At 50.0% G+C, this 12,978-nt stretch overlaps 1 protein-coding gene across 2 annotated transcripts; it reads right to left on the reverse strand.

Moving 5' to 3' along the window:
* Nucleotides 1-429: 429 nt before the first annotated feature.
* Nucleotides 430-11,411, reverse strand: Neurl3 (neuralized E3 ubiquitin protein ligase 3). 2 transcript variants are annotated; one of them, XR_015046851.1, is made up of 6 exons: nucleotides 11,365-11,411; nucleotides 10,562-10,807; nucleotides 6,595-7,083; nucleotides 6,061-6,114; nucleotides 1,800-3,923; nucleotides 430-584 (listed from the first exon to the last, which is right to left on the reverse strand). XR_015046851.1 is itself a non-coding variant. In XM_021170599.3 (5 exons), exons 2-5 carry the CDS (start codon nucleotides 10,587-10,589, stop codon nucleotides 3,730-3,732), a joined length of 765 nt encoding a protein of 254 aa, XP_021026258.1. In that variant the 5' UTR covers nucleotides 10,590-10,807; nucleotides 11,365-11,411; the 3' UTR covers nucleotides 1,291-3,729. The 2 variants fall into 2 exon arrangements, 1 of the variants encoding a protein (XP_021026258.1); XM_021170599.3 differs by lacking the exon at nucleotides 430-584 and having other exon boundaries at nucleotides 1,291-3,923.
* Nucleotides 11,412-12,978: the final 1,567 nt, after the last annotated feature.

Here is a 12,978-nt window from a genome sequence, read left to right on the forward strand (position 1 = left end):
CGCTCACTGCACGGCCTAGGCTTGCCTCAAGCTCACAACCCTCCCACTGTAGCCTTGTTGGTATCCCTGGTATGAGCCACCACAGCGACTGGCTTCAACTCAGACTTTGTTACTTCTCTTTCAGAGGTTTCCTGAGATGTCTGGGAAGTCTCAGACATGTGTTCAGATGTAAGACTAAAGCATACATAAGCCACCTCAGCTCTAAGCCCTGTGAAGCAAGGCAGAGGACTTGAAGAGAGCCGGCTAGGCAGTCTCTGGGAATGACTAGGGGTCAACATCTTTAGATTGTCTCTTTTAGACTGCTTGGGTTCTAGAAAATACTCTTTCAGTCTTCTACTCAGGGTTATAATTACAGCCAGACATCCAAGTCTTTTTATAAAGGCTTATTTTATTTTATCTATATTAGTGTTTTGATTACATGGATGTACTGTGTGTGTGTGTAGGTGTGTGCAGTTGCAAATGACAATAAGTGACAGTTGTGTCACCATGAGGGTGATAGGTATCAAGCACAGGTCCTCTGCAAGAGCAGCAAATGCTCTTAACTGCTGATCCATCTCTTCAGCCCTTAGACTGGGCATCTCAGCCTGAAGAAGGTGGAAGAAAAATGACTGAGCCCCAACAGTCAATATATAAGTTCACCAATTTGACGACTTTATATAGGTTCCATCCCTCCTCTTCCTCCTTTATTCCTTCATTTATTCATTCACGTATCAGAGTCAAGTAAAGAGTTGGGCATTTTTGAGACAAGATCTTGTTAAATATCCCTGACTGACCTGGTACCCATTATGTACCCCAGACTCTCTTTGAACTTATAGCAATCCTCCTGCCTCAGTTTCTCAAATCCTAAGATTTTAGGCATGAACCCTGACTTATACACATGTTCTGTGTCCAACTAGAACCTTCCAAACCAACAACCTTCTGTTTTAGCCTCTCAGATGAGCCATGCTTCTCCAGTCTTCCACGGGGCAGCCCTCCCCCTTTCTTTCTTTCTTTCTTTCTTTCTTTCTTTCTTTCTTTCTTTCTTTCTTTCTTTCTTTCTTTCTTTCTTTCTTTCTTTTTTTTATCTTCTGTGGTTCCTGGTGGACAGGCTTTTGAACTTCTGCATTATTCTCCCATTCGATCTATTTTTTATCTCCTAGTAACTCCACAGGACAATCTAGGTGATTCCAGACCGTTCCATCATCCAGCTGTGACCCTCGGCTCCTCACATCAACTGATCATATATATATATATATACACATGTGTGTGTGTATGGATATATATATCAATCAGACAATCAGATATTTACACTATTTTCAGTAATCATGTCTTTAATTCCCAAGACGTCGAGATTTTTCAGAGCACTCTCTGTATGCGATCATAGCTGTGGGAGCACTCAGGTCCGTCTGCCCTGCTATCTGTTTCTTCAGATAGTCATGGCTTCTGTGTAACTGAGTGCCTTTTCCACCCATGACATCGTGTTTCCCAGACTCTGGGCTTCTCCTGTTTGTGAGCTTATGCTTGCATCTGAGGTAGATTCTTTGTTAGTCTGGGGACTCCTCGCAAGATGGGAAAGGGAAACTTGTAGCTACACTCTGGTGCAGTGTTCAGCTCATTTTCTTTTCCAGTTGCCCTTTCACATGCAACAAACAATTATCTTTTCTTTCACAGTACGCCCCACTTCCTCCTTACCAAACCGCAAGCTGTTTTTCAGCTTCTGTCTGGCTCTAAGCCACCATTTCCTGACCCTACTTCCTCCTTAGTCATACAGAAGAAAAAAAAAAAAAAAAACCCCACTGTGCTTTAATTTTTTTTCCCACCTTACATTAAAGACTGGATCTTGTGGCTGGGCCTCCATCAGTGAAGTACAGTTCAGCTTCCCTTTTGCATCAGGGATAAAAACCAGAAGGACGTCCCCGTCCCCGAGCTTAGGCCACCTCTTTTGCAGGTGGGTAACAACTCGTGCAAAAGTAAGGACACAGATAAGACACTTTACTTATTGCCTTAGTTAGGATTTTACTGCTGTGAACAGACACCATGACCAAGGCAACTCTTATAAGGCCAACATTTAATTGGGGCTGGCTTACAGGGTGAGAGGTTCAGTCCATTATCATCAAAGCAGGAAAACGACAGCATCCAGGCAGGCATGGTGCAGGGGGAGCTGAGAGTTCTACATCTTCATCTGAAGTCGGCTAGTGGAAGACTGACTTCCAGGCAGTTAGGATGAGGGTCTTATAGCCCACACCTACAGTGATACACCTATTCCAACAAGGTCACACCTACTCCAACAAGGCCACACCTACTCCAACGAGGCCAAACCTTCTAATAGTGCCACTCCCTGGGCTGAGCATATACAAACCATCACAATTATAATGGCGGTCTCTTTTTTGTGATCTCAGAAATATTCCTAACCCTGTGACAAAATATCTCAACCAAAGCAACTTAAGGAAGCAAGAGCTTATTTTACCCCACAATTCCGAGTTCCAGTCCATCATTTCCAGGAAGTCAGAGCTTGAGACAAAACTGATCAAAGTGTGCCCATTGTCTAGACCACTGAATGCCTGTGCCCTGGGCTCTCTGTCCCTCTCAGTCTAGAGCAGTGTTTCTCAACAGGGGCCACATACCAGCTGTCCTGAGTATCAGATATTTACATTAGGATTCATAACAGTAGCAAAATTACAGTTATGAAGTAGGGAACAAAATAATTTTATAGTTGGGGGTCACCGCAACATAAGGAACTGTATGAAAGGGTCACAGCATTAGGAAGGTTGAGAACCAGTGAGTAGAAGGTAGAGGCCCAGCTCATGAAATGGTGCCAGCCACATTCAAGGTGGGTTTACAACTCAATTAACCCAATCAGGAGATTCCTCATAGGCATCCCCAAAGGCCAACCGGCAGTAGACACTCCCTTACTGAGTATCCATTTCCAGGTGATCCGAGATTCTGCAAGCTGATGATTGCAGCCAATCACCAATCGCCACAGTGGTTGCTGGGTGAAGGCGGCCACACACAGCTTCTGGATACAGAGGCTTCCTGCTCCGAACCTCCATCAGGCTGGTAGCTTTGCCTTGCTTCTCTGGGCCAAGTTCTCTGCCCCTCACCCCCAGGGGGACCCTTCCAGGACTCACTGTTTGGCTGGAGATTCTCTGACCTCCTCTGGCCACAGGTTTATAAAACTGGGTATAAAGAGTTCTTCAAGTGGCCAGGAACCCCCAACCATAGCCAGCAAACTCTCAGCTTCTGCCAGTTAGACGTAGGTGGGGGTCATGCTCTGTCACAAGGCTTTTGTTCTACCACTTTGCCTGGCAAGGACTCAGCCCCCGACCTTCCCCTTCACACCAATGAACCAATCTTGTTGGACTGTGAGATTGAGCTCCCACAAATAGAATGGAACATAGCCATCACCTACATCAAGGATAAAGGTTTTTGGTTCCCCAGTCTCAGTTTAAACACTATAAACTGATTACATTTGACAAATATGTTGGGCATAGGGGTTCCTACATAGAAAAGCCCCAAGTTGGGGCTTCCTTGACTATAATACCTGCCTTCCACCCATGTCAGAGCCTCCTGAAGTCCCCAGAATTCAACTGGAAGGGCAAAGTCTTGTTAAGACTCAGAGCTGGGAGTGTTGACTGAATCCCTGCCGTGTTCAGTAACTAGAGTCCAGGGACCTGCCAGAGCCCCATCCAGTCCTTACTGTAAGACCAGTGTGGTCAGAGCCAGGTCCCATCTGCCCAAGAAGTCATCTTCTCAGGAGCCTTCCCCAGCCTTCAATGAAGACACTACAGCCACCTCCTCGATCTGCCAGCGACATATGGGGCACCTGGCCGTGTCTTTGAAGACGTGCCAGGCACAGGAGCCACAGAAGTGTGAGTGGCCGCAGGGCATGAGGCGAGTGTTGGCAGTGTTGTGAAAGCAGATGACACACTCCTCTCCTGATATGACTGGAAAACAAGAAAGCATAGGTCAGGGGTACACATGGAGGGTGTGTCTCATCTCTTAGCACAGGGTGGGAAAGCCCAGTGTCCCGAGGGACAGGATACCCTGTGACAAGCCACTCAATGCAACTGCAGGAAAATCGGCAACATACCCACAGCCCCAAATCTAGGCTGTTGCTTCCCAGTTTCCCATCTGTTTTCTGAAACTATCACATGGAAAGATCTAGAAAAAAACACCAAGAGTACTAAGTAATTGCTTTACTGTAGTTGTTATGGTTCTATTTTGTGACAAGTTATTATTGCTGATCTATTCCTATGATGAATTTATAAATCCAAGTTCAGCCTCAACAACAGCTCACGGGAGACTGAGATCTGGGCGTTGTTAGCCTCTCGGAACACATCCTCAGAAGGTCCAGGGATCCAGCAAAGCTCTAGCTTCTATACAAGAAAAATAAAGCCCACACATTTTCTCTACACAAGCTCATACACACTCATAAATAACAAGTGAGTCTAGCAAGTTTTTTTTTCCCCCTTTGCTTACATGCTTATAGTCTGCTTAGCTGGTGAAGCTTTATTTTATTTAATTTTTTATTTTATTTTGATTTCTTTGTGTAGCTCTGGCTGACCTGGAACTGGCTGGCCAACTCAGACTCATACAGATGTGCCCGCCTCTGCCTCCCAGACGCTGTGATAAAGGTGTGGCTACTGCCTATGAAGCTTTGTGATTAGGGGTGGATTTTGGTCTCGTTTGGTCTTGCCTTTTTTTTTTTTTTTTTCCTCATACTGGGAACCGAATCCAGAGCCAGGACTTGGCATACACAAGGCAAGCCTCTACATCTAAGCGGTATACCCACTTGACTTTTTTGTTTGTTTGTTTCTTTCTTTCTTTCTTTCTTTCTTTCTTTCTTTCTTCTTTCTTTCTTTCTTTTTGGAGACAAAGGACTCATTTAGCCTAGGCTGGCCCCAAACCCACTCACTATATGTAACTGAAGATAACCTTGAAATTCTGATCCCCTCACACCCACTCTTATCACTATGATATTATTCAGTGCTGTGAGTCAAACCAAGAGCTTTGTGCACGCTAAGCAAACACTCTACCAGCTGAACTGTATCATCAGCCTAGTGTGCATGTGTATGTGTGCATGCAAGCCTGTGTGTGCATGCCTTGTGTGTGCATGTGTATGTATCCATGCATGTGCGTGTGTATGCATGTGTGCATGTGTGTGTGAGTGTGTTCATGTTTGTGTATGCGCATGCATGTGTGTGTACTTGTACATGAGTATGCATGTGTGTGAGTGTGCATGTGTGTCCATGCAGTATGTGTGTGTATGTACTGTGCATGTGTGTGTGAGTGTGTGTGTACATGTGTCTGTATATGTACACATTTATCTGTATGTGCATGTGTGTTTTGTATGTGTACATGTTTGTGTGTGTGTGTGTGTTCATATCTGTCTAATAGATGTCAGGAGCTTCCCTCCATCATGCTCCACCTTGGTTTGGATACAGGTTCTCTCACTGAACCTGGAGCTCATTAATTGGCTAGCCTGGCTGGACATCGAGTCTCAGGGATTCTTTATCTCCTTGTTCCCAGCATGCACCTGTCTGTCCAAGTGGGTTCTGAGGACTCAGTTCAGACCAAGCAGGCGCTTCCCCAATGGAACCGGCACTCTATCACTATGCTTTAAAAAGAAAAACAAAAGAGGGGCCAGAAAGAGTCGGCTCTGCGGTTTCAGGTGCTTACTCTTGGTGGAGGAACCAAGTTTGATTCCCAGCAACCATGTGGCAGCTTAACTCCTTCTTAGAGCTTCCAGGCACATAGATGATGTTTTGTTTTTTGTTTTTTTGTTTTTAAAGAAAAAAACTTAAACTAGGCTGTAATCCCAGCATTTGGAAGAGTGTTTAGAATAAGTTTGAGGGTAGATTAGGCTATATGAGACTTGTGGGAGAGGGGTGTGGTTCATGAATATACTCTCCTAATTTGGAAAATGTCCTATGTTCTAGAAGGCAGGAAACATTACATTGTTTCTGGATCTCTAGTGGTCAGTAAACTGTGGGAGACTTGTCTGTGTGACCTAGAAGGATGACTTTGAACAGCCAGACTTCCCAGCCACTGAGTGATGGGGTCCCCGGGGTGTGCACTCACCTTCAGACTCTGGCACAGGCTCACCACTAGTAATCCAGGCGTTGGCTTTGGGATCTAAGGCAGAAAGGGAAGTTCAGGGCCAGGAATCCACACACGTGTATGTACATGCAGGTACACACACGCACACACACACACACACACACACATACATGCACACTTGCTACCCTGAGGCATCACTCTCCCTTCTTCAAGGCTGGTCTCCTGGTAGTGTTAAGAATCTTTTTGCGCTCTCACATTTTTGTAGGTTTTGGTTTGTTTTTGTTTGTTTTGGTTGTTTTTGTTTTTGTTGACTTTTTTTTTCTCTTCACCTTAGTATGGATGAACTACTTAAGGTGCAAGGTTCTATCCAAATGCTTCCTCCTTTGTGAACCGTGACCAGCCTTCTAACAGCGTTTAGAGGACTGGTCAGGGGCTGATGGCATACTGAGAATAAAGAAATGAACGGTTCTATTACGGCCTCTAGTCAGGCACATGAAGTCACTTGGACCTTTGTCTCCATGCCACACTCAGTATGGGGAACCCAAGGAGTCTCACCCAGCAGCTCAATGGCTTTCGTGGTCCCGTACACATCCATCACCGCCCAGAGCGGGGCGCCCTGGACCAGCACGTCTTTGCGCAGCAAGAGGGGACGGCCAGCGTTGACCTTGGCGAAGAGCCACCCTCTACGGTTCACCCAGAAGCAGACCACATTCCCCGCACGAACGAAGCCCTCTGGAAGCAACGCTGCCCACGTGGGACTCTGCTCCTCCAGGTCCGGGCACACGAAGGGTGGCAGGCAGGACGCGGTCACTTGCGCAGGGTCCAGGCGCGTGAAGCCCACGCGGAGGCCACCGCACCAACCTTCTTCACGTCGCAGGACGCGCAGAGCAACACGCTCACCCGGCCAGACGGGCCTCTGGCTGAACACGATACCATCGTGGAACGTCGAGCGCCTGCGTGCTGTGCTCCGCTGATCATCCAGATGCACCTGTGCGCCCGTGGCGTCCCCGTGGAAACTAAGGGCCTCGCGGGGCACCTCGGCATCTATGGAGCAGAGCAGGGAGGTGAGCAGTCAGTGAGGGTCCATTCTAATCCACCGGCTCTCCAGGAAACGCCCAGCATACCCTGGTCTCCTCCACTGCCATTTCCATCGCCCCCAGTTCCCAAACCAAACCAGACCTCGTCTTACAAGCCCCAGGGATCTGCTTAAAGCCCCGTTGGGCAGCACACTCTACCTGCTGTGTCTATTAACCTCCCCTGACCTCAGTTCCCTGGGATGCCTAGCATGAAAAATTTAAGAACCTACATGTGAAGTCAAAGACTTAGACATGTGAACTCCGATGAATTTTTTTTTTTTAACACTTCTTTATTGAGTGCACAAGTACTGGGATGCATGGGTGGAAGTCAGAGGACAACTTACAGGAGTCAGTTCTCTCCTTCTACCTTCTGGTTTGGGGGTCTGAACTATCTATCCCTCCAGCTTGTCCGCAAGCACCTTCACTCACTGAGCCCTTTCGCCAGCCCCTAGATGTAGTGCCTAGCCTGAAGGAGCCAGGCCTTTACTGACTGTGCATGCCTCCCAGGTGGTCCACAATAGCTCTGCTTTCCTCTCGGCTCCTCTGACCTCCTTCTCCCATAGGTGAGCTATATCAGCCCTCTCCCACTGATCCTGGAAGAGAGGGGGACACAGCAGTTTCCCACAGGACAGGAGTGCAAGCTGAGAACAGGAGATGCCTATGTTCCCCCAAGGACCCAAGTGAGCTTTGGAACCAAGGGACTTCTGAAAGGCACCTGGCAGCCAGGAGGGAAAGTCCCCTGCTGGGCAGCCCTTCATCTCAGGGCTGGGAGAAAGCTGGAGTTTCCAGGCTGGGTTGATCAGATCCCAGAGACCTGTGTTTGCCTTTCCTCTTTAAGAAGGGGGTGGGGAGGAGGGTTAGAAGAGGAAGCTGGCTGAAAAAGGAAGATGAACTCAAGCTGAACTTGAGCCAGACTCCAGAGGAACCCCACCCCCACCAGCTGACTGACCCCTGATCACAGGCCTGCCTGCAGAGCCAAACATAAGACTGGTCCTGGTGCTACTGGCCAGAGCCCTCCCCATCCCTCAGCTGGGTCATAGCCATCACTGATGTGAAGGTCTCAAGTGAGGCTGTGGGCTAGGGGCTTGAGCAATAATCCTGGACAAGAGCAGATGCTGGAAACAATCCCTCACAACCCTGCTGGTCCACCTCAAAAGCAGAAATGGAGCAAGCGGGAGCCCCGGGCCTCAGCCACTACAGCCTCCACGGAAAGAGTTCAAATCCCCTTCCGGTCTGGAGGCTTTGGACTGCTCATCTTAAAATGGTGGCCAGTCCTCCCTGGCTGCAGGCAGGGTGTTCACCTGGCTGCGTTCCATCTCCAGGAGGATAGAGGACTGGAAGGATTGCTCTGGGAGAGAGAGACCTTCAGTTCACTGCCCCCATCTACTTCCCAGAAGAGAGGCAGGAGGGTGGCTGATGGATATCAGTTCAGAAGAAGGGGGACTGCCCCAGGAATGGCCTCTGAGGGTACAAGAGTCCCAGGAAAAGAAAGCCTTGGCCTGGTTGGCAGCTTGCGTGGGCAAAGCTCCATCCCCACTTAGGAGCCTTCCCAGAGATCTTTGGGAGCCATGTCCTGTGTCACAGGGAAGAAGCTGAAGAGACACGCTGCTGCCCCCCCTCCCCCGTGGGTCCCTAGGTGAGCACTTAAACCACCTTCTCTCTTCTGCATGCTCAGGCCTTGTGTCCCTCTCTGGGTGTGGCTCCCAGGAGGTACCACCACTGGCAAGCCACAAGGGGCCTCTTGAGGCCTGGCCTTGCTACGCACACTCTCTCATATGGCTTGTTTGGTTATTCACTGAGCACACGACCCAGATGGAGTAGAGCTGAAGGCCACCCTTACCCTGCCAGTCTCTCAAAGGCCTGCAGGACTTTGTCCCCCACAGAAGCCGCACCTTCCCTTTACACTGAACACCGCTTCCTGGCTTTAGAGCTGGGTCACAGTGGCACGAAAGGGGTGGACACTTTTCTTCTGCCTTCCTCCTCCTGCAGAGACTTGCAGGAATCTTGGCCCTTTGACTGAGCAACCTGACAGACCCCACTGCTGGGCTGGGCTATGGCAGAGGCGGGCACAAGCTAAACGTGGCTCTCTAATTGGGTGTGTCCTGGTCGGCAGGGTTGGCACAGGGTTCAGAGTACTGTCTATCAAGAACTAGAGAATTCCTGTTCTAGACCCCATTTTTAAGCCAGGTCCTGAGGTTCCATACAATAGAGAGGTAGTCCTTCTCCAGCGACCCCCACCTTTGTGCTACCCACTGACGGAGGCTGGCCTAGATCTAGACTGCTAGGAAGTTGGGACAGGCAAGCCATGTCTGTAGGGTCATCTCCAGGCCTGGGCAGATGAAGACAAATTATAGTCTCTGCTGCAAGGCTCTGGGGATTTTAGTGATGGATGCTCAGCCACCTGCTCCGTGATGGCCTCCCAACTGCCAGCACCTTCAGCAACAAGGTCTTTGGGATGCCAGGCACCCAGTCAGCCCTTTGCAGTATCCTGTTCTCCCCTCTGCACCCCATTTAAAAGCACGCAGAGCTTGGGGAAGCTCAAGAAAGGCCCCTTCCTGTCCTCCCAGCCCCAAGGAGACTGTGGGCTCAGCTACACAGTTTCAGTCCCTCTCCCTCTCCCACTCCCTCTCCCGCTCTCCCACTCCCCCCTCTCCCTTTCCCTCTCCCCCTCCCCACATCTGTACCTGTTACACCCCATCCCTTTTGGCATTGTTACTGCCCTGCCTTGAATCCAAACACAGCTGCCACAGCAGAGGTGGCTCTGGGCGTGGCTGCCCACTGTGAGCAAGCCTTGGGTGCTTGCCATGGGCCCTACACAGGGGCACTGATTGGCTTGGGGGGCAGGTCTAGGGTACCTGGTCCGGGTCTCTGTTCTAAGGGGTGGCATGCTATCTCCTGTTCACTCACCAGGCCCCTCTGCTAAGGGACACGTGACCACAGGTACTGGTGTCTCAGAGAAACTTATCTCATTACTATTTAGATATCTACATTTGGAGTCCTAAAGGGCAGCAGGGTGGTGGCATAGACCCAACCTTCAGACGAGAAAAAAAACCAAGAGTCCAGTGACAAAATGACTTGTCCACATTGCCACCGACAATTTGGCAAGACTGAAATCCCTCGTTTTTCCACCGGCCTCCTAAGCTATCCCCTATTCCCCACCCCAGCCTTGATTCTCCCTTATCCAGTTCCTAGATAAAGACTGCTTACAGGTAGTGGGTGGGGAGGAGGGGTGTGTTTCTCGGCAGCCATCTTGGACCTGAGACACCCCGCTTCTGCTGGGTTCCTGGGAAGACAGGAAGCTCGCGCCCTCGCACAGCCCAGACCATGGAGAAACCCACTCTAGGGGCCAATGAAGTCTCTGATCTCCCCTTTCCAGATCTCCCACCTGTACTCCATGCAGTCAGGACTCCAGAAGCCAGCTCAAGGCATACAGGAAATCTACTTACTGGCCTCAGGGCTGAGGAGAGAACCCATCAGCCTGAGCTCCTCCTGGGGCACAAGTCCCTGGGTCTGGAGATGTCTGTGAAGGCCTGTGGTCAGGGTTACACGACTCTGGAAGGTTCCCCTTTTATAGGCTGGAGCTCACGTTACAGAGTTGTTGATTAATTAGATGCTGTCACGCATGACGATATCCGGGACTTTCCCCATGACCTCTCGTGGCTCACAGTGGATTGCTGCTGCAGCAGGCTGGTCTGAGATAAGAAAGGAAGCAGGGGCTGTAACTGTGGCTGCAGCAGACAGCTTTCTGTTTGACTTCTAAGCAGCCCTTGTCTGTGAATTATAATCGCATGTTAGTAAACACCCGTGCTGCCGCCCCGCCCTCCCCCACTCTCCCCTAAAAAGACTCTGGTGGTCCTGGTCTGGGGTGAGATCTGGGCATTGGGAGTTTCAAGAGCATGCAGGAGCTTTGATTAGCAGCCGGCATGGTGTCCAACCCCACATACAGAAGGTGCGCAGCGCTGCTGAAGGTTAACTGGCTGAGCTAAATCCTCGGACCTGTGAAGGTGAGGCCGCCCAGTGGCAAGGTCGGTTTGGAGGCTTACAACACCCTCCCCTGCCCCGCCCCCGCCAGATTAAGTCTTTCTTGAGATTCCAGATCAAAGCCACAATTCTGTGACTTCTGTGGCCCCTTTAAGAAAGGAACAGGAGCACCTGGAAATGGCAGTGAGCTAGACAGGACTGGGGGGGGGGGGTTCGACTGAGGAGGGAAATAGAGGGCTGGAGACCCAGGTTGTGTCTGCTGTATTACCTCATGCAGATCCCTTCCTCTTCTTGAAGTCTGATGTTGGGACCTTTTCTGGCCAGTATGTGGTGCCTAAGTGAGAAGTGGCCAGGGGAAGGTGAGTGTTATCACTGTAGCCCTGATTACCTCAGACATTGCTGTAACCCCTGGACTTTCTTTTTCCGGCCACACCCTTGCTGAGTGCCCTTTGTCACTGCACTAGATGTATAACTTCTGCCAAGACCATAGGTCTCTAGAGCCAGTGCCAGTCACCTGGGCTGGAGACCTGTGGCTCCTAAAGGTTGCAGTTCGCCCGATGCCCCGGCTGGCTCAGTCTAAGAGGCTCAGGCTCCTGGCACCTCCTGGCAGGCACACCAGTCTCGGGACACTTGTGGATGCTCCTCCCTTGCTGGGCTTTCCCAGGTTGCTCAGGGTTGGAGCCAAGAGATCCTTGTTGATTAGCCACATCCCCCTAACAGAGGTGTGTGGTGCCCAATCAGGGTGCCTGCTCTGCAGTTTTAGCCTTTCTAGAAAATGACTGGGCTAGCTGCAACCAGCAGGCAGGTGGCATGGTTCCCAGACAGGACCTGTAGCCTGCTTGGGCCAGTAGCCAGCAAGGCAAAGCCAAGGCCAGAGACACCCACATCCAAGTGAATTTAGCTACCCCACTGACCGGATTCAGGATGTGCTGTTCTAAACAGGCTCCCTACATTTGGGGGGTTGCAGAAACAGGAAGGCCCCCACCTTTCTCCCATGAAGCCAGCCCCAAGCTCCTCAAGCTCTGCTTACCGTGGACATCAGGGCAGGGGAGAACTGGATCAGACTGTTCCTACTAGGCCCCGCCCTGTTCATCACCATCCCTTCACACTCACCTCTGCCCCAGTATCTTCACTATAAGACAGCACTCGTGGGCTCAACTTCAAACCATCCTACGGACACACAGACCTCCCATTTCTCTGGGTCTCTCTGTTTCTGAACCATGGTCCCAGATTACCCAACCTTGCCATGACCTAAACTCCCAATCCTTCTGCCTCCACCCTTCAGTGTTGGTGAGATGGCCCTGACCTGCTGCTAAGTCTGACCCAGGGACCCACATGGTATATGGAGAAGACTGACAGCTGCCCTCTGACCTTCACACATGTCGTGGCACATGTATGTCCACACCCACTAAAACAAATCATACACCACACACACACACACACACACACATACACACACACACACAAGCTTCATGCCTGCTAGGCAAGCACCCTGCCAACTTAGCTACACCCCCAGTGGCATTTTCCTTCTTTGAAAATACTTTTAAGTTTTATTCTTTGACAGTCTCATACACATATATGGTGAGGGTTTCGATCTTAAATTTTATTCTTATTATTTTAATCCTGTATATTGTATGTGTCTGTCTGTAGCTCTGTGCCCCTGAGTGTGGCAGACTTTGGAAGCCAGAACCTTTGGATTGCCTTGGGACTGGACATACAGGCAGTTGTGAGCCCAGACAACTCGGGTTCTCTGGAGGATCAGTAAAGTGCTCTGAACAACCGAACCATTTCCATGACAACCCTGTTCCTCTTGTCCCCTCCTACCCCATATGGACTCGACTCATTCTTCTTCCTTACAGGTCCCTCTCCAGCTTTCATTCCT

The sequence above is a fragment of the Mus caroli genome, unplaced genomic scaffold (genome assembly GCF_978045245.1).
Source record: "Mus caroli unplaced genomic scaffold, Mus_caroli_1 scaffold_1, whole genome shotgun sequence".
In the NCBI taxonomy this organism is placed as follows: domain Eukaryota; kingdom Metazoa; phylum Chordata; class Mammalia; order Rodentia; family Muridae; genus Mus; species Mus caroli.